Below are 20,254 nucleotides of genomic sequence, written 5' to 3'. Positions count from 1 at the left end.
TTGAACCGGCAAAAGAATGAAGCCTAGATTAGTAGGCCCATTTAGTAATTGTAATGGGCCCAGTGGCCTCATTGGCTTCGCCGAGTCATCCTCAAATCGGAGAGAATGTTGGGGATGTTCATTTTGAAATATAGACTGCGTCTCCTCTTTTCTCCTACACAAACACAATCTTCTCACCGTTCGTCTTCTGATCAGATCAGATCATATCAGATCAGCCATGGAGGATGAGGTAATCGTTCTTATTATTTTATCTTACATACGCTTTAGCTCTATTTTCCGCCGGAGATTATATCTGAATTTTGGTTATGAAGTTTCGACCTTGATTCAAGATCTGATTGATCACACTATTTAATGCTTAGCATGAGATTCGTCGTGTGGAATTCGATTGTGATTTGGTTGCATTGGAATTGTATTATGGGGATGGGTGGTTTTTTTTTTTGCCAAATTATTTTGTCAACACGCGTTTTTTTGTTGCTTGTGTGGTTTTGTTTCACTATAGTGGTAGATCAGAATAGGAACTAAAAGGGAATTTAACGGATGAAGCTTTGAATTCGTAAAGAATTTTTTTTAGTCTTTGTGTGTGTGTTTCTGTTGAATCAGATTGAGTTGAAAACTGCCCCTGCTGATTTCCGGTTCCCTACAACGAACCAGACAAGGCACTGTTTCACCCGCTACATTGAGTTCCACAGGTACTCTTGTTTATATGTTACATTGAGTTTCAACTTGTACTCTTGTTTGATTCAGGTAGTGACTCTTCTTCAGTTCATTCTAACGTGAAACAACAAAACCATATCTTCAGGTGTACAACTGCAAAGGGAGAGGACTCCAATGAATGCGAGAGGTTCGCCAAGTACTACCGCGCTCTCTGCCCTGGAGAATGGGTTTGTTACTTTTCTCTGCTACTTGATTATCATCTTTCTCTATCCACATTCTTAACAATGCGCTAATCTCTCTCCGCAGGTTGACAAGTGGAATGAGCAGAGGGAGACCGGAACTTTCCCTGGTCCTCTCTGATTTGAGCAAGATCAGGCTCTCTTTTATCATTTTATGCTTTAAGGCCAGAAGAAGGTCGTGTGGATGGATTGATTGTTGAAACCCCAACTCTTTCGTTTTTAAACGTTTTCTCTGGATGATCAAAATAAATAAACTGGAAAGACATTCTTTTGGATTGATAAATGATTTAACCGGGGCTGACAAAAAAAAACGAAAAGAAAAGACTTTCTGTGTCGATAATTTTATTTATCAGGCAAATTTTGTTATTATCAACAAGTTGAGGGTGTAATTGGCAAAAAGTTTCTCATTAAGACAAAACTTATCCAGCTGTCTTAACTGGGACATCTTCCCACAACAGATTTCGTAACTGACAAAACTCTCTCATATGCGCAAAGATTCACAGATTCACTTTCAGTCTCTGCCGTAGGCAAAAAAAAGAAAGAAAAAAAAAAACCTCTCCGCCGCAAAAAAAGCACAAAACAAAACAATGGTGCAGTGCAGCAACAACCTTCTGGGAATCCTAAACTTCTTCACCTTCCTCCTCTCGATCCCCATCCTCTCCGCCGGGATCTGGCTCGGCAAAAATGCAGCCACCGAGTGCGAGCGTTTCCTCGACAAACCCATCGTCGTCATCGGAATCTTCCTCATGTTCGTCTCCATCGCCGGCCTCGTCGGCGCCTGCTGCCGCGTCTCTTGTCTCCTCTGGCTCTACCTCTGCGCCATGTTCCTCCTCATACTCCTCGGGTTCTGCTTCACCATCTTCGCCTTCGCCGTCACCAACCGCGGCGCCGGCGAGGTTTTGTCCGATAGAGGGTACAAGGAGTACCGCGTCGGAGATTACTCCAACTGGCTGCAGAAACGAGTCGGCGATGCCAAGAATTGGGATCGGATCAAGAGCTGCTTGGTCTACTCCAACGTGTGCTCCACTTACAGTAGTCGTTACGCTAGTGTCAGCGTTGATGAGTTCTACAAGACTAATCTCAATGCCCTTCAGGTTTACATTCGATTTTTTCTGTTTGTCTGCGATTTGAGATCGGAGTTTCAAAAAAAGTGAATCTAGCTTTTTTCGTTAAAAGTACTTTACCTTTAAGAACATGAACACACAAAGCCTTTTTAAAAGTTATCTTTTGATCAATTCCTTTTATTTTTTCTTGATCAAATAATAATTCCTTTTTTAGAAAAAATGCTTTTATTTGGATGCATCTTGTTAATGCAACATGAAACTTAGTTCATGTATATGGATTTTCACCAGCTTTTTTTTTTTGTGTATTTGCCTCACTTGTGTAGTCTGGTTGCTGTAAGCCGTCGAATGATTGTAACTTCACCTACGTGGGTCCGACTAATTGGACAAAGACCACTGGTCCTTACACAAACGAGGACTGTAACGTTTGGGACAACAAGCCGGGAACTTTATGCTACAACTGCCAAGCGTGCAAGGCTGGTCTGCTCGACAATCTCAAGAACTCGTGGAAAAAAGTGGCTAAGGTGAACATTGTCTTCCTCGTATTCCTCATCATCGTCTACTCCGTTGGTTGTTGCGCCTTCAGGAACAACCGGAAACGCAGCTATTATTAGAGATCCAAGACCAAAAAAGATATCTTTACACTTGAGTGATCGGTAAAAATGCAACTTGTCTTGTGAGCGAGGTTGCATTTTTAATGTATTTTTTCTCTTTTAAAATATGCAACATAATGATTAAATGAGTTATTATTACAAGAACACTTGCTTTGTGCTTCTGTTTGGAGTCTTTTTGTGTGTGGATTAGCTTTTGAATCTGTTGGGACGAGTAAAGATTTTGTGAAACAAGTGCCCATTTCATTTTTACTCTGTCAAAAACTTATCCTTACACCCATCTAGAATTTTGAATTTTGATAAGAGTTTACATGAGAAGAGGTTCTAAGAGCTCAGAACTACTAAAAGCCCTATCGCCAATCAGAATGGGAACAAAGTCAGATTGGGAGGTAGTGCTGTGTTCATTTTGCAGTTTAAGATCAGTTGCTTCTTCTTGATAGTCTTCGGTTTTGCCCCATAGAACAACGTAGAGCCCAAAGATGATAGCCAAAGCCCCCAGCAAGCTGCAAAAAAAACGAACAAAGTTGTGAAATGAGCTTCAGAATGAAGACAAGACAGTTACAAAAGAGACCAACGAGGCGTACCTCCCAAGGTAAGTCTTCTCTTTTAGATACAGAGCGCCGAAGAAAGTGACAATGACCGTAGATAGAGGGTTGAAGAGTGCAGAGAAAAGAGGTCCTTTCCGCGACACGCACCAAGCTTGTAGAAAGAAAGAAACCGCGAGTTGAAGTCCAGAGTATATGCAGCAGGAGAGTTTCAACGAGGAATCAAGCTTCCAGGACGTTAAGTCAGTGTTGCCTAAGGCGAGGGCCATGAAGAAAGAGGCTATGGTAGCCAAGAAACAAGTCCAGGAGGAAGTGTACAAGTGATCATGACAATGATTAGCAATTGGAACCTGAAGGATCAACCAAGAAGACCAAGAAAATGTGCTGACGAGAAGACATAAGCAACCGAGTAACCAAGTGGTGTCGTTGTCTTGGTTTAACAGGGCGTTGAGCAGTTTAGGTCCTCTTAGAAAAGTCATTGCCATGGCTCCTCCCACACACACACCTGTTCCTATTATCTTTGCTACACTTTTCAAACTTCTACTCTTTATCCTCTCGAATCTGAAACCAAACATCCAGTATCAAACCATGTAACCATCAATACTGAATCACTTCCATACATATTGACATGATATAAAGTTATAAAAACCAACCCAACAATGATGGAGATGATGAAGGTTACAGCAGGAATAAGATTGGTCATGGCACAAGCCATGGATGAAGAAGATAAGTCAAGCCCTTTAAAATAAGCGTTCTGATTCACAGTAACACCAAAAACAGCTGTGAAAGCCACCCACCAAAAGCCTCTTAGTCCAAGAGAAGGTTTGCTTGTTTTGCTCCTATTTTACCATCCACAAAACACACATGGATAAGTTTTCATTTCAAGTTCTTTTTTTTTTCTCATTTCAAGTGCTTGATGATATCTAAACCGGAATAGCCTAGGTTTAGATGTATGTGAATATTATTTGCGGTGGAAACTTATTATACATGGATGTTTATTTCAAGTACTGTTGGATATGTTTTTCTTCTTTTTTTTTTCATATTATGTTATATATCATTAGAGATAAAAGCTTGAACTTACCAAGCGGAGAAGAAAGAGATGGGACAGATGAAGAGAGTAGCGATGGCTTGACGGTAAACTACGAAGACGGTGGGATTGAGTCCTTCCATGAAAGCAGCTTTGGTGAAGAGTGCAACTCCTGCAGATGTAAACTGTAGCAGCACTAACGCCATCACCGGCTTGTATTTCTCCATCTCCATCTCTTGCGCACCTTTCTCCCTATCTCTCTTTCTTATTTTAAGATTTAATGTATCTCACTACAAATGAATCTCTCAATATACGTCTTCACTGTATATATATCAAATGTATTGCACCAAAAAATAAAAATATCAAATGAATGTCCACCATGTGTCAAGCGAGTCTGCGTGTGTGTGTGAATGATGTAATAGGGGGGAGTAATAACAAGCTTGACCGCCGCGTAATGAGGTAATGATCAATTCGATTATTATATACTAGTACATTACATATTTAGAATATGTAAGAAATTAGGTATATTATATTGGTGAGATCTCGAAATAACTGTAAAAAAAAAATACAGTGTGAACCTGATAGATTGCTTTATTTCATTTGATTACTGATGTTTATTTTTTTTATTTTTTTTTGGTCAACTGATTACTGATGTTTATTAGAAAGCAATAAAAGTATGAAAAGAACAACAAAAGACTTATATCTTATGATTGGTTTCGGTTTCGAAGTTCCGCACACAAAGTAAGTAAGCAGTAGTTATTATTCTGATTTTGTAAACTACAAATTGACAAATAGCTCCATGATTTTTACCAAAAAAAAAAAATAGCTCCATGATTATATTATTATATTTTTAATCATAAAAACGATATATTCGGGATCACGAGTTATGTAATAATTGCGTCGCGATCATATAATATAGACACCCAAAAACATATTATGAAATAATACATTATACATAAAAATTCACGTATTAACATGTTATGAATTGTTAATTACATAACAGGGTGTTGTGTATAAACCAGGAATTAATTGCAGTTTACATGTAATAACTGCAGACTGCAGTTATATATTGTTAATCAGAAACGATGAAATAATACACTCCACGATTTTGCAAACTATGAAAAAGTACTTCGCCAGTAGTTATGACTCCCATGTGATACGTTTCATGTACAAGATTTTGAAGTATATTATTATATAATTTAGAATACAGGTGTATATTATAGGACACACAGAACACAGTTGTCTGAGATAGGTAAAATGTCATATGCGTGAACATGTCAAAGTTAATGAGCCAGTTTGTCTTCTTATGTCTATCAACCAATGCGTAACGTAGGTTTTCTTTCTATTATTGGGGAAGTGATTTGTGTGTTTCCTTTGGTATTTGTGGACCAATCAGAGTCGTCGATGCATGAGCAGACATACAGATCATAGGATAATGACAAAGGCTGTCTGACTCATACACGTCATCTTCACATCCTCATTCTCATCCTTCCATATATACTTTGCAACTATTAATTTGTTTTATGACAATCTATATCTTATGAGTAGTAACCACATCATCATGCATGAACTAACACTGATCTCCCCTCTTAACTACGTGTATACATACTACAACTTGTTTATTTTTCCATAAATACTATAACAGTAGATCAATTGATTATTAGGTACGTTTCTTGTTGACAAACATAAAAAAAAATTAGGTAAGTTCAAATGATGAAAATCAAACGTGTAGTTGCGATCATACCAATGTTTTTTTGATGAATAAATAAGATGACACATGTAGTTTTTTGGTTTATAAAAAAGACAAAAAAAAAGAGAGTTGATTTTACGTTTTTTTTTTTCCGTCAAGGGTGTTAGTTGATTTTACGTTTTGTTTTGTTTTGTTTGTCAACATTTGATTTGATATTGTGTGGCTGGCTATTCTTTCTTTCGGATTAAACAAAAAGAAACATATGGGCCTCATATTGGGCCCAAACATTGGAGCTTGAATCTTAGCAAGAAGCAGAGTAAAATGGCGTTTCGCTGTTCGTCGTCGTCGTCTCTCACAAGTTCATGCTCTATCTCCATTTTCAGCGAGTCAAACACACATTGATTCCCGTCGTCTCCTTCCCAGCTGTAGGTTCCGGTTACGTTCGATCTCTGCCTTACACATATGTGCTTCCAGCGATCGACAGGTCAGCGATCGTAATATCCGAAACGGCGTCGGAGGAGCTTTGGGCTGCAGGCTGCAGCTTGCCTCCGCGTGCGGACATTCAGAGAATTGAATGCTTCGTCTTACAACATACAAGTCAGTTTTGCTCTCTGTTGTACTTCTCAGTTGTGTAAGCAATGTCTCTGTCTATTCAGTTGCTCATCTTGTGTTACCTGTGCATCTCGTTAAGAGTAAGTATGGTAGACTTCACATTTTCGGTTGTGCTATATGTTTCTCTGTTGGTAAAATTTTCTCAGTTTTCTTGATGGCATAGAGGACAGAGACTTGTTGTGGGGGGAGCCTTTATCTTCTTAACCAATGCCGTTCGCTTCCTGATGAAATCGTCCCTGGAACAAAACCAGAGGTATTTCTCTATGTTATCAACAGTTGCTAAACTTTGTATATAACAAAAACAAAACAAAAAAAAAAACCTGAATTTAATAGTAGACAAAATTGAGAAGCTTTTTTTTTTTGATCAAACAAAATTGAGAAGCTTATAGTCATGTTTTGGATATTTAGGGGGTTTAATATGGATTTTGCTAGGGCGTACTTGAGCAACGTCTGTGTTGCGAAAGTGCTGCATCGTAACGGAGTTGGTTACAAACTCATTGAAACGTCTAAAGGAGTTGGTAGAGAAATGGGGTAAGGAATGTTCTAATCAAAACACCATCATACTCTCCAGATTTGGACTTATAAAAAGAGTTGTGATAACGGATATTGTGACGGTGGACAATGAAGCATCGAAGAGGCTATACATGAAAAATGGGTTCGAGCAGAGAGCGCTGAGCCGGCGTGGCAAGCTACAGATCACAACGGCTCCTCCTCTGGCTTTCCCTCCCAATCCTGATTCCTGAACCATGTCCAGATGTAAATATTTTCTTTTATCCAATTTGTATAACATATATATTCTCTTGGCAATCAATACAAAATGTGTATAACTCGCAAATAGAATCACTCTTAAAATCAACTGCGTACACAAATGTGATGTCTACAAATCTCTAGTTGTTAACTATCATTGTATCTCGTTAAATTGCATAGACAATAATAGTTACTGTCGCAAGTGTCGTGTATAGATAGGAACATGTTTGAATGGATAAGGTTTTTTTTTTGTGCGAAAAGGTTCAAGATACTTTTATGCATTATTTTTCTCGTTGGTGGGTTTAGAACGGCAGCGTTTCCAACTAGCCATTGCTTTCATTTTCCGTTACCAGATATAAAACAGAGGAAAGCGCTTGGGAAAATATGAAAGGCTTAGAAATGGTGGTGACGTCTTTCTCTTCAACTCCGCCTATCTTCTTCTCCTTTGGAGCTGATTCTCAGCTTTCATCTTTCAATCTCCATGGACGCATCACGATCCCTTTGGCTTCCTCTTCCTCTTCCTCTTCTCTCCTGTAAGTCTCTTTTTTTTGAAATCTCTAATCTTTTTGTCCTTATTTTTGTTTAACTTAACATTTCTCCGTTCTCTTAATCTGATAGAAGTTTTGAACTTTCGGAATAACAGCGTTATGTAGTGTTGTTCTGCCTCGTAATCTTTTTGTAACTAGTGTTCTGGTTTGTAATTTTCTGTTGCTACGCGCCATTAGATTATCTGTTCTTTTTTTCCCTTTGAATTTGCAAAACCAGCTATTTAGTTTGGGCAGCTGCCACTGGTTAGCTTTCTTCAACTGTTATTATTATTGTTATCCTCTGTAATCGAATGTTGGAACTTGGAACCATGCTTTTTTTTACTGGTTGGGTTAAGATGTTGATTAGGTGTATTTACCTGATAACGTTTAAGTTCCAGATGAATCTGTTTCATTTCACATATCATACTTGTGATGTGAATGTATGCGCTTGCGTTTAGGACAAGTTTATGTATTGTTACCCATCTATTCACACTCTTTTGGTGCATTCTTTAATTAAAAAGGCATTGATTATTAATTTTATTCACGGGAATACGTATTCCTCTTTTTCTGCATCTTGCTCTTCTTCTTCTTACTTGCATGTCTTGCGTTTGTCCCCTCTATTACATTGTCAGGTTCGTTCCTTCTCCTCTGTTACCTCGTCTCTTGAATTCTCTTATAACATGTTGTCTATATCTAAGCTAGTAATAAGATCATGTGGAAGAAAGTATCCATGCTTAGTTTATCATGAAATGTTTTGATTTGTCTCCCATGCGAGACACTTCAAGGTTACACGCAATTCAGGAGTCATTGATCAAATGTTATCATAACTTTTTATAGTTAGGTATCGTCCACTAGAATATGTTCTCCATTCACCATACTTGTGTATGCTTTATCAGAAATGGACTAAGAAGACACCAATATGCAAAGTTGGTGGGAACAAAGGCCAGAGGTGGAGCAGTTCGTGTCCTAGCAAATCCAAATGTATGACCTTAGCCCCTTTTTGCCTTGATAAAGAATAATTCACTCTTCATCTTGCTGAAATGGTAAAAGAAAAAAAAACCATTCAGGTTATACTTTGTAATCCTTTGTAAGTGATAGTAGGATGGTAAATTCTGAGGAAATTGTGAATGATTTTGCTGAGTGTCCATTGAGTTTACAAGTTTCTGCCATGCTGAGTGTTCTTGTAGGGATCATCATCTCCTCCTCCAGGGAAATTAAGGGCCAAAAAAGAAGTAATCATGGTAGACCCTCTTGAGGCTAAGCGCCTAGCTAGTAAGCAAATGGAAGAGATCAAAGGCAGAGAGAGGCAACAGCGAAGGCGTGAAATAGAGGCTATAAACGGAGCCTGGGCAATCATAGGGCTCCTGATAGGGCTTGTGATCGAAGCACAGACAGGAAAGGGTATTCTAGCTCAGGTATTTTTATTTACTTACTCCTCTTAGTCTTGTTGAGAAAAGAAAGACTCTTTAACTTTGGTTATTATTACTGCAGTTGGATGGCTATTGGTCTGCTGTTCTTCATCTGTTCACCTCATCAACACAGAATCTCCCACAGTAAACAAAAAACCTTAGACTATGTTTTGTTGAGTTTCATTTTGGTTTATTGCACTCTCTACTGTGATGAAAATTGATGTTGTTTATGTTAAGTTATTAACAGTGTCTTCTCCTTGGCAAGCGCATTCAGCAAGACATAAACAGTTCAACTTTATATTAATATAAGATACAAGGGATAAATTAACTGTACATGATTTATTTACAAAGTTATGTTTAATAATGATGAATACTAATTAGTGGAATATCAGACACAGAGAGATGAAAACTTTTGTGGAAGATGTATAGAGGAGTTGATTAGAGCTATCAAAGGAAGTAAGAGAGCTGTTCCTTCTTCCTGGAGCCTCCTTCTCCATACAAATCATTCCACTGCTTCAGTTCATTCATCCCTGCTCCTTCGGCTGCAAAGCTAGCAGCAACCTGCAGATGTAAATCAATTAGCTTTTTTGTCTGCACAAGATTATCAAACACAACTAAGTGCCTTTAGTTACCTGGCTTTTAGCCACTCTCATGTCTTCCATGCTCAAAGCTCTCAGCGTTATAACTCTCTCCTCAGATCCTTCTTCTTCTTTTGCTTCGGATTCCTCTTCACTACCCTTCTCTGCTTCTTCTCTCTTCTTCCTCTCCTGGTCTTTCAAGCATTCCTGCTTTATCAACTCCCTCACGGGTCTATATGCAGCTGTTGTGCAAAAGTTCTGTTTGTATAACGTTTCACTATAATCAGTCCATAAAGAAGAGAAGATGCAGGTGTATGTAAAGATGAGATGAGACTCATGTCAAACCTTAAGGTCACTTCCACTGTATCCATCTGTCATCTGCGCAAGCTCATGGAAATCAAGATTCTCTGTTTTCTCTTTTGACAATAACGTTCTCAAGATCTTCTCTCTGCTCTCAACCGGTGGAAGACCAACCATGATTCTGTCTCCCAAACAAAACAAAACAAAAAATCAGATCAAACCAAAGTTTAAATGAGTGAGTACAAGGTCCACTTACCTTCGTTCAAACCTTCTAATGATGGCTTCATCTAGATCAAAAGGCCTGTTTGTCGCTGCAAGAACAAGAATCCTATCACCAGAACTCGACATAAGCCCATCCCAATGTGTCATGAACTCATTTTTAATCTTCCTCATAGCTTCATGCTCTCCAACTCTAGTCCTCTGCCCCAGCATGCTATCCACTTCATCCACAAATATAATAGTGGGAGACACTTTAGCTGCTAAGGTGAACAAAGCTCTCACGTTCTTCTCGTCTTCTCCAAACCACTTCGAAGTGATTGTGGACATGGACACGTTTATAAAACTAGCTCCAGCTTCGTTAGCAATGGCTTTTGCCATCATAGTTTTCCCGGTACCAGGTGGTCCAAAGAGGAGGATACCCCTGCAAGGCTTGAGGAGACCACCTTTGAACAGGTCAGGCCTACGAAGAGGAAGCATGACAAGCTCTTGAAGTGATTCTTTGGTTTCGTCCAGTGAACCTATATCAGCAAACGTCACACCGATCTCATTTGCTGGGATAACCTCTGGTCTTATCCGCTTCTCAAATTCATTATCAGGAGCCACCTCCTACAAAAAACCAAAAACCTGTAAAGGTAAGGCAAATACATTTTGAGATATGAATGTTTTGAAATAGTATTGTTTTAGTTTTTACATTTACAGGTGCTTTTGGAGGCAGGGGACATTCATTCTTCGCTGCAGGAACCGTCTCAGATTTGGACTCACTCTTTATTATCCCTTCACTTTCATCTCCCTGCACCTTGGAGTCAATGTTTCTGTCCATCTTCAAGGAGTTACCTTCTTGCAGTATGCTCAGTCCATGGGACAAGCTGGTGCAGAACCGTTTAATCAGAAGGTGAAAAAAAAATTGTTGTTCTTGTTTATTACTACTAGTACCTGTTGGAAGATATTACAAGCCTTCCGTTTTTGTATTCAGGTTCTTTATTGTTCATCAGATGGTAAGAGATTGCAGAAACCACAATCTCCTCAATGTGACTGCTCAGGAACATTGTATCCGCATGGCATATGGAACCTAAGTCATCGCATTCGAGGTCATTAGCGGCAAGGACCTCAGCTATGTGGTTCTTGTTGTCCTGAAACTGTATCTGTTTCATGTCGTCTTCGAATCTCGTTTTCCAGCTCATGAGCTGAGACTCATCCTCCGGTGGTCTGATCTCAATGTTGTAAGGAAACAAAGCGGAAATGCCTTCTCCTACTTCTTGGCAGTCATCTTCAGGTTCTAATAGTCTTGATCCGAGAAGTAGAACGGGGCCAGAAAGTTTGGACAAGAGCCTCTGGAACAGCTTGTAGAACCTTTCTGATTGAATAAGCTTCTCGACGTCCCTTAGGTATATTATGATGGGATTGGTTTCAGAAACCGAAACCAAGGCCTTGTAAAGTGACTGAAGGAAGAGTTTCTCATCAAAGCACAAGTTTGTATTGCGTTTGCTTGAAGCTATAAAGGTATAAAGGTATAAACAAGCCACAAATGAGCAAGAGGTCTTTAAGATTCTAAGAAGATTCAGGCCTAGTTTGAAGAAATATGGTTACACACCTGAAACGGAAGTTGCAGAACGGGAAGATATGCTACTGATATCAGAAGCAGCAGAAGCATTTCGCTTCAGTCGATTAGGATGGCTTGAACCTTCAAAGCCCCTGCTGGTTTCAAAGAAACTAGTGAGTTTACATAAAACATATAAAGCTATCTCTTCCAGCTTTATCAAAACCAGCCAAGAGAGTTTCAAGCTACACCAAGAAGACAAAAAAGAAAGCAAAATGGTACCTTGAAGAAAGATCGTTGCCACTAGTGAGCCTACGCAAGGTACCTACCATATACAATAAGTCAATAATATGCTTACAATAATAAGCATTATTAAGGGGAATGATTCGAGAATGTATGTACACCTCTTGGTTCTTCCCTTTGGGTGAGCATAGAGAAAGACCCCATCAAATTCGACATTTTGTCCAATGTCATCTCTGAAATAGACCTCTTGTGACACTAGCAAAGTAATAGGGGATGAAATAAAAATTAGAAAAAAAAAAAAAAAACAGAATCAATTGTACAGAGAAAATTAACAAAGTAACGTACAGGTTCCTTCCTGACGCACCCGTACTTGCTCTGCATCTGTATCAATGAGAGTAAGAACGAATTTAAAGCTTACAATCTACTCTTTTTCTTGGTGGAAAAATACAAAAACTCTAAGTGTCACCTTAATAGAGAAGTCGGTTACATCTAGTAGCAATAGTTTCGATTCAAAATAATGAGCCAATGCTTTTGCAAGCATCTGCTGGTAAAATTCTGCAGAGAAAAGAGAGACAAAGACCAAAGTTACACAAGATTTGGATAAGAACACTGAGACTCAAGTTGGAACACAAAGATAGATGGTTTTACCAGCAGGTCCAGACAGTAGAATGGCCTTACTCGCAGGTGCAAGATTACGTGTGTGCTTGGAGATATCAAACTGCTTTAGATGAACATAAGCTGCACTTGTCAATAAAAGCCGAGTTTTCTCGCTGCAATAATCAAATACAGACACATCATTTGATGAGTAGAATAAATATGATCCCAACATTTTCAAAGAAATGCATCTTTCTTGTAGGACAAGCAAGGTTTATGTGTCCTCCTTGGTTTTACCTAAGGAAATAAGGAAACTCGTCGAAAGTGACGCTACTCTCTCTTCCATCAACAATCTGCCTCACCAACTCTTGCTCAATCTTTTCTCCCGTAAGCCCATCCTCTGCAGTGACCGAGCCGTTTGCCCATTTGCCTAAACCTTGACCTGACGCTAGCCCGAGACCTAGCCCAACACCAACGCCTAACGCTGAAAACAATACACTCTTCTGCTCCATTTCTGCCTAACAAATCCTCGGTTCAAACCCAAAAGCATTCCCTAATAGAAAAGTGGTCTTTGTGTTTTTTTTTAAATTATCTTTCTCAAATAACCAAGCTAGTTTTGGTCTCACAAGTTTTTGTAGTTGAGGATTCTTTTTGTTGTAAATAAGAATCTGGTGGACGACGGAGAATACAAATAGGTTTGATGGGCGTGGGACGATCGTCCTCTATCTATAGAAATGCTTGCGTTAACTCTTATGGTCGTTAACCCTTTTGCCGGGAAAATCAACCATTTGTAAAGTTTCTAATAAAAATAGCCTATGAGGATATTGATTTTTTAGATTTAGTATTCGAAGGCCCATTAGTGTTCTATGAAAAACTAGTATTCGAAGGCCCAATATCATTATACACATTAAACCAATTATATATTCGAATGTACACACTAGTGAAAAGTAGAGACGCGGCTAAACGAGACGGCAAAGAGGCACTTCTCTCGTTTACTGTTTGACTTTGGAGTCCACCAAAACACACATTCCAAGGAACAATTATCACCGAGTTTCTTAACCTAATTGTTTGTATATTCAATGCGAAGGTTATATTGTTGCACAAATAGCTTCTTTTGGCAATAGCATGGGACAAATCTCAGACCAAAAAATCACCGCTTCATGAAAGATCCTTTTAGCTGTGAACCGAACAAATAAGACAATTAGAAGTGACTGTAGACAACGCACTACTAGTCAAAACACAAGTGCTTCGATAAAGACAAAAGTGCAAAGACATCAAACTTTATTTTTCTTTCGACAGCTCTACAACTTTATCTGAACGGCAAGCACTTTACGTAACTCTCCCGTTCTCACCGCACATATACAGTATATTCAGGTCTCTCGGTGGACTTATTTGACTTATATATAGGGGGGGGCAGCCACTGTCCCTTGCCCATACCTAATCACTACTCTGTTTTTTCTTGTTTGATAAAACACTACTATGTTCTTTACACTGATCAGATCTACGTCTTCTGTTTCCATCACTTCCTCTGTAAGTATATATGGTTTATATATTAAATACAGTTAATCCAATAGATAGTAGTATGTATATCTTTGAATGTGACGTTTTTTTTACTTTGGTTTATATGTTTATAAGTGCAGTTCCAAATTTATGTACTAAACCAAAGTAAAGATGAATAACCCGAGATCGGCTAGTTCTTCAGTTTCTCCAGCAACTCCAGATCTATTAGACAATCATCGTCAATCAAGTTCTGGAGAGTTCTCACGATTAGAGAAACGAACCGGACCAAGGAAGATGACGTTTCACTCCAAGTCTATGCCTAGAGGTTCCATGTTTCTTGACCATGAAGCTTTTAGAAACTGCCATGACAAGAGGTATGACCTATTCAGGACCATGTCAGGGAAGCTCGAACGTCAGATATCGAATTTACGTGGAAAACCCGTTGACAGCTCGTTGCAGGAGGAAGATAAAGAGATCACTGAACCTCTAACCGCTGATAGATTCTTCGACGCTCTTCAAGGCCCTGAACTTGAAACTCTCAAGGTATTGTTCTTGCTTGTTCTTGAACTGTTTGTTAATTCATGTTAATAAACTCGAATTAACTTTGGAAAAAAAAAACAACTTAAGAAAGCAAAACACATATTGAGTCTAATATCAGTTTAAAGTTTATTTATATGTTATGTGAAGAAATATTTATAATCCTTACTTTAAAACCAATGTTTTTTTAAGAAAGAAGAATTATTAACTAGTGAAAATTAATTTAGTTCGAGAAGCTTATGATGTTTTTGTATTGGTGGAAGAACAGGAGAAGGAGAAGATAGTTTTGCCTGAGGACAAAACGTGGCCGTTTCTTCTACGCTTCCCAATAACATCGTACGGGATGTGTCTCGGTGTAAGCAGCCAAGCCATCATGTGGAAGACTTTAGCAACCACAAAAGCCGAGAAGTTCTTGCACTTGACGCAAGTGGTCAACCACATGCTTTGGTGGATCTCTCTCCTCCTCCTCCTGGCCGTCTCCATCACTTACCTCTTCAAAACCATCTTCTTCTTCCAAGCTGTACGCAGAGAGTTCAAGCATCCCATCCGAGTAAACTTCTTCTTCGCTCCTCTCATATCAGTCCTCTTCATGGCACTCGGAATCCCACATTCCATCACCTCGAATCTTCCCTCTATCCTTTGGTACTTCTTGATGGCTCCCCTCTTGTTTCTTGAAATGAAGATTTACGGACAGTGGATGTCTGGTGGACAAAGACGCCTCTCCAAAGTTGCTAACCCTACAAATCACCTTGCCATCGTCGGAAACTTTGCTGGAGCACTTCTTGGGGCATCGATGGGGTTGGAAGAAGGACCGATGTTCTTCTTCGCCGTAGGGTTGGCTTATTATTTGGTCTTGTTTGTGACTCTCTATCAGAGACTTCCCACAAACGAAACGTTACCTAAAGAGCTACACCCTGTCTTTTTCCTCTTTGTGGCTGCACCGGCTATCGCTTCCATGGCTTGGACCCAGCTTTACGGCTCTTTTGATATTGGTTCACGCCTTTACTTCTTCATCTCCTTGTTCTTGTACTTCTCTCTGGTAATTTTTTCTTCAGTAACATAGTCGCAGTGAAAACAGAGGAAGTTGCTTGCTACACAAGAAATGTTAATCACTTCACTTGTGGTGGTTCTTTTTTCAGGTTGTTCGGATAAACTTCTTCCGTGGATTCAAGTAAGCTGTTTATAAATGATTAGCATAGTCTAGAGACCAAATTAATTATATGTTATCTAATATATATGTGGGGGCTAAATGTCAGATTCTCGCTAGCTTGGTGGGCTTACACGTTTCCTATGTCGGCGGTGGCCACTGCGTCGATAAAATACTCGGGCGAAGTCACAGGAGTAGCAACTCAGGTCTTGTCGGTTGTGATGTCTGGAGCAGCAACTCTGATGGTGATAGGTGTCCTGGTATTGACGGTGGTGCACGCTTTTGTGAAACGTGATCTCTTCCCCAATGACGTTGCGATTGCCATAAGTGCTGAGCCACCGAAGCAGAAGAAATGGTTCAAACAGATCAAGAATGGAAGTTTTGGAAATAGTATGAGATGTCTCAAGGTTTCGGACCAGGACGATAATCAAATAGATGTGGAAGCCCCTCCTTTATTAAATGCACGCACGGTTTAGTGAACCATATCATTTAGCTTAGAGGTATATAATAGAGCAGAAGCCAGCAAAAAAGAAACTCTCGAGGGAGGATACTGGTTGCAAGCTCCTCAAATTTTAGGCATGGGTGTTTTTACTCTCAAAACTACTATCTGTCTCTTGTGTTTGACAAGAGTATAAGAAAACACCACTACAGCCTCTAAATTTATTTCCTCAAACTCAGTCCCTTGCTTGAAAACTAATGTTATTTCATCAGAGGTAGACGAATCCATATTCTTCTTCTTCTCGTTTTTAATCTTTAGTTACATATCATCATTTGTAACTAATAGAGACATCCAAGTTGCAGCCATTGAGCTTCTTAATTATTTTGATTCATACAAGTCTTCTAAAAATACCACTATACCAATGTACCAAGACACATATATGATGTAATCTTCAAGCGCTCTCTGAACCCATTCTTATTGTGTGTTTGCTCAATTTTGATTCATCTAATGTATAAAACACTTTTTTTTACATCAAAAGTTATTTCATTACTCAAACATGAGATCATTTGAAAAGTCAAACCCGGATAAATAAACAACAAAATAAAGTTCCAAAGAGTATAAAACACTTGTTGGATCATGTATTGTGGTAAATGTATTACTATTTCTGGACCTTCTGGTTATATTGGTACCATATGTGAGTTTTGCAAGTTTTGGACTAGACTAGCCCAATAAACATATCTAGTTCCGGACATAACATGGGCCACCATCTAATTTTTAATCATACACTTAAATTAACTGTGATGAAATCTAATTTGCGAACCTTATTATTTCCAACCAGTGTTCTAAAACGCGCTAAACGTTCATTATGCGCTAGATGACTGTATAACGCCTAGTAGTATATGTGGACGTCTAAACGGGGTATATACGGATATATACTTTTACACAAAATATAAGTATAAGATTAATATATACTAGTGGTTTGTCCGCGCTTCGCGCGGAGCGGTTGTCTATTGTGTTTATATATATTTTGTTTATGTTGTACCATTTTTTGCTATAGAGGTTAGTATTTGTGCTTAATTCTTCATGAAATTAGCAGTCATCATTTTGCTATCCACGATTATGATGAGTTTGTTTTGTCTATCTGTGCATTTTTATACATAAATTTATTGGTGTATATATTGTTTTATGTGTAATGTATATATACGTGGTTTAAAATGAAGTACACATACTTTTATTGATTTTCTCGGCTGAAATGAAGTATTTCATTTGTTGTTGTGATTTGTTTTCTAAGAGAATGTAATGGTGAGATTGGAAAACGTTCATAGTAAGGAAAAATACTTATTGATTTTGGGTGTTAATTATAAAAGAAATAGAAATATTACAAAATGATATTGGAGACTAAAACATGATTAACCCCCTTATTTATTGTATTAAAGTTGGAATCATAAATTATTTTTCCTTGCATATGATACAGTTTATGTTTGTTCGAAGTCATTTTTTTTGAATGAATTGTTCGAAGTCATTGATCAATGCAAGAGAAATGAAAAGTGTGACCGCAAGAGAGAGAGCTAAGATTGTTTCGTAATTTACAAAACATATTATGCATATATCGTGTTTCTCTTTTGTAGTTGTAGACTTATTGGCTCCCTCTAGATATGTGATGATAAGATCAACGTCAAGTCTTGCAGTATTGTTTTGATTGTAGTCTTTGATAGTAAAAGTAACTTGAAAATCGTTAGTTAAGATATTGTCATTGTTTTTCTGTACATTCATCATGTATTGGGTATTTTCTTGAATAAGGAACACTGAGTTTGGGCAGTGAATGTCATGGTATGTTAACATGAATTTCATGGCTTCAGTTGTTGAGTCATTAAATATATCTTGATTTTCGATAGTAGACAGTAGCTGAAAATCAATGATGGATTGTTGTATGTTGGGACGGTGAATGTAGATTTGGAGTGTTTGCCGTTGATTTTCTCCTGAAGTTCTTGTTTGGTGGGGTGATGAGAGAGAAGTGGTTCAGGATTCATTTTTGGTTACATTGTGGGAGCATAAGGTGGTGTATAGGCCTGACCGTTCGGGTCTTCGGTCGGGTTCGGACCGGTTCCTTCCGGGTATGGGTCTTTTGGGTCCAAAATATTTGGACCCAATACGTACTCTAAATTTTCGGTCCGGATTTAGGTTGGTTCTTTTCAGATTCGGGTCGGCTCGGGTCTATAATTAAAATATTTGTAATATACCCATTATTTTTCGGGTCCGTAACGTGTCCGGGTCTGACTCGACTATTTAAGATCTAAAAAGAAACAAATACGCAAATTCCAACAACATTAGTCAAAATATATCATATATATCTAAAATTTACAAAATAACTTAAAAAACTATTAAAAACTAAAATAGAACATTTTTAAATTCTAAATTTTAGATTTAAATTTTCATATTACTTGAAAATATTAAAAAAATAATAAAAAATATTGTTAACAAACAAATATTTCAACTAAATCATAAAATAAAATATAGAAAATAGAACAGAACAAAACAAAACATAGTTTTTGGATATTTATGTTTTTAAATTGGGTATGAATTGGTTCTAATTGGATCAGATCTATTTGGGTCGGTTCGTTTCGAGTCCGGGTCAATTCTGTCTGTTCTTTTTGGTTCTTTCGGGTAGAAAGTTTTTGGACCCAATAGGTATTTATAAATTTTCGGGTCAGGTCCAGTTCGGATATTTTCGAGTAGGTTCTAGTTCAGATTTTTGGGTCCAGATTAAAATGCCCAGGCCTAGTAGTGAAGATATGTCTTATATATGGTGAGTTTTAGTATATTATTTTCTTGACTTGTTCTAGTGTTTTATTTAAAGGATAATTTATTCAGAGGCGTTAAATTTTCGGAGTTAATGGTTTGTGTTGAATTGACTGTTTTAGTTTATGATTAGTTGTTACTTTTGATCAAGACTAATCTGTAGAGAGCTTTATTAGTTTTTTATGTTGTTTTCAACCTTCTACTTTTAGTAGTTAAATTTGTATAGGAGGCGGTGTTTGAAAACCATTGGAATCATAGGTTAAATTTGTATGAGTTTTATTATATGGTTTGTTTCATATAATTTATGTTTGTTGGAAATTAGTTTTGTTTTGTTTATGCAGACGCTGGGTGATATATGGATTGTTGTTTTGTTATAAGTAGTAACGTAATGATTTGTATTTGTATGAGTGTTATAAGAACGACATTAGTATATAACTTTCTGAGTTTTGTAAGTAAATTTGTTTTGTATAGTTGATGTAGTTTTTGTAATATTTTTTTCTAATATCAAATCCTGAGTAATAAATTTTATATTGTGCAATCGTAGAAGCGTTTTTCTATAGTCATATGTGATCACTAATTTTTCATGTGATTGTGAGATGAATTAAAAGGAATTTATTTGAAGTTGATAATGAAAATATAAATATGAAATGCAGAAATGATATAATCACTCTAAACGATGAAAACAAATTTTGTTATTTGCTTATAACCCAATGAATAATCATAAAATCCACATGTGCTCGAGTTTAAAATAAAAAAAAGAAGGAAAAAGAAGATCCGAGAGTTCGAAGCAAAAGGCAAAAAAAGAAGCTCTTCCATTATTTGCCACGTGTCGCAATTTGGAATAGAGTGTGCTGAGGTGGCTTAATGAAGAGAGTTTCAAGTCAACTTTATTAGTATAGATATACATTAGTTTTGAAAATATATTTTAAATACAATTTTATGTGTAATTGTATAGTTTAACATATATAAATAGTTTTAAATTATAAAAATTAAAACCATTTTAAGTATATTAAGATGATAAATTTAAAATGATTTTGCAAAAATTAAACTAATATATACAGTCATATAAATACATAAAATAAGTAAAAGTAATATAAATAATAATATTAATAAAATATAATAATAATATTAGTAGTTTATTTTTTTTAATATTAATGTTTAAAATCCGTCTAGGCGTCCGAGTAAACCACATTATGTCCGTCTAAACGCTATAATGCGTCCAAATTATATAAATCCACA

At 37.5% G+C, this 20,254-nt stretch overlaps 7 protein-coding genes across 11 annotated transcripts; 5 read left to right on the top strand and 2 right to left on the bottom strand.

The window, feature by feature from the left end:
• Window positions 1-90: 90 nt before the first annotated feature.
• Window positions 91-1,176, top strand: LOC130508155 (cytochrome c oxidase subunit 6b-3). The gene is made up of 4 exons (XM_057003422.1): window positions 91-229; window positions 601-689; window positions 800-881; window positions 961-1,176. The coding sequence occupies exons 1-4, from the start codon at window positions 218-220 to the stop codon at window positions 1,012-1,014; spliced, it is 237 nt and encodes a 78-aa protein (XP_056859402.1). The 5' UTR covers window positions 91-217; the 3' UTR covers window positions 1,015-1,176.
• Window positions 1,177-1,341: 165 nt separating this feature from the next.
• LOC130508154 (tetraspanin-7) lies at window positions 1,342-2,714 on the top strand. Its single transcript, XM_057003421.1, has 2 exons — window positions 1,342-1,987; window positions 2,281-2,714. Exons 1-2 carry the CDS (start codon window positions 1,481-1,483, stop codon window positions 2,566-2,568), a joined length of 795 nt encoding a protein of 264 aa, XP_056859401.1. The 5' UTR covers window positions 1,342-1,480; the 3' UTR covers window positions 2,569-2,714.
• Window positions 2,715-2,784: 70 nt separating this feature from the next.
• LOC130508153 (WAT1-related protein At4g28040) lies at window positions 2,785-4,569 on the bottom strand. The gene is made up of 4 exons (XM_057003420.1): window positions 4,192-4,569; window positions 3,764-3,949; window positions 3,150-3,671; window positions 2,785-3,068 (listed from the first exon to the last, which is right to left on the bottom strand). The coding sequence occupies exons 1-4, from the start codon at window positions 4,368-4,370 to the stop codon at window positions 2,873-2,875; spliced, it is 1,083 nt and encodes a 360-aa protein (XP_056859400.1). The 5' UTR covers window positions 4,371-4,569; the 3' UTR covers window positions 2,785-2,872.
• A 1,206-nt stretch (window positions 4,570-5,775) lies between these two features.
• On the top strand, window positions 5,776-7,681 carry LOC108840495 (uncharacterized). 3 transcript variants are annotated; one of them, XM_057003417.1, is made up of 5 exons: window positions 5,781-6,424; window positions 6,603-6,692; window positions 6,848-6,970; window positions 7,067-7,195; window positions 7,540-7,681. In XM_057003417.1, exons 1-4 carry the CDS (start codon window positions 6,402-6,404, stop codon window positions 7,173-7,175), a joined length of 345 nt encoding a protein of 114 aa, XP_056859397.1. In that variant the 5' UTR covers window positions 5,781-6,401; the 3' UTR covers window positions 7,176-7,195; window positions 7,540-7,681. The 3 variants fall into 3 exon arrangements, with proteins under 3 accessions (XP_056859398.1, XP_056859397.1, XP_056859396.1); XM_057003418.1 differs by lacking the exon at window positions 7,540-7,681 and having other exon boundaries at window positions 5,776-6,424; window positions 6,872-6,970; window positions 7,067-7,337; XM_057003416.1 differs by lacking the exon at window positions 7,540-7,681 and having other exon boundaries at window positions 5,782-6,424; window positions 7,067-7,337.
• LOC108833012 (uncharacterized) lies at window positions 7,511-9,380 on the top strand. The gene is made up of 4 exons (XM_018606465.2): window positions 7,511-7,719; window positions 8,610-8,694; window positions 8,901-9,128; window positions 9,205-9,380. The coding sequence occupies exons 1-4, from the start codon at window positions 7,571-7,573 to the stop codon at window positions 9,268-9,270; spliced, it is 528 nt and encodes a 175-aa protein (XP_018461967.1). The 5' UTR covers window positions 7,511-7,570; the 3' UTR covers window positions 9,271-9,380.
• Window positions 9,381-9,569: 189 nt separating this feature from the next.
• LOC130508152 (uncharacterized) lies at window positions 9,570-13,269 on the bottom strand. Its single transcript, XM_057003419.1, has 13 exons — window positions 12,891-13,269; window positions 12,648-12,769; window positions 12,466-12,554; window positions 12,345-12,380; window positions 12,161-12,254; window positions 12,039-12,081; window positions 11,811-11,911; window positions 11,153-11,711; window positions 10,917-11,085; window positions 10,257-10,825; window positions 10,046-10,181; window positions 9,755-9,958; window positions 9,570-9,683 (listed from the first exon to the last, which is right to left on the bottom strand). The coding sequence occupies exons 1-13, from the start codon at window positions 13,103-13,105 to the stop codon at window positions 9,570-9,572; spliced, it is 2,451 nt and encodes an 816-aa protein (XP_056859399.1). The 5' UTR covers window positions 13,106-13,269.
• Window positions 13,270-13,985: 716 nt separating this feature from the next.
• Window positions 13,986-16,558, top strand: LOC108833013 (S-type anion channel SLAH2). 3 transcript variants are annotated; one of them, XM_057003414.1, is made up of 6 exons: window positions 13,986-14,123; window positions 14,234-14,467; window positions 14,543-14,636; window positions 14,899-15,669; window positions 15,770-15,801; window positions 15,887-16,558. In XM_057003414.1, exons 2-6 carry the CDS (start codon window positions 14,265-14,267, stop codon window positions 16,251-16,253), a joined length of 1,467 nt encoding a protein of 488 aa, XP_056859394.1. In that variant the 5' UTR covers window positions 13,986-14,123; window positions 14,234-14,264; the 3' UTR covers window positions 16,254-16,558. The 3 variants fall into 3 exon arrangements, with proteins under 3 accessions (XP_056859394.1, XP_056859392.1, XP_056859393.1); XM_057003412.1 differs by having other exon boundaries at window positions 13,987-14,123; window positions 14,234-14,636; XM_057003413.1 differs by having other exon boundaries at window positions 13,994-14,123; window positions 14,229-14,636.
• Window positions 16,559-20,254: the final 3,696 nt, after the last annotated feature.

The sequence above is a fragment of the Raphanus sativus genome, chromosome 2 (genome assembly GCF_000801105.2).
Source record: "Raphanus sativus cultivar WK10039 chromosome 2, ASM80110v3, whole genome shotgun sequence".
In the NCBI taxonomy this organism is placed as follows: domain Eukaryota; kingdom Viridiplantae; phylum Streptophyta; class Magnoliopsida; order Brassicales; family Brassicaceae; genus Raphanus; species Raphanus sativus.
This window is presented reverse-complemented; position numbering and strand designations above follow the sequence as displayed.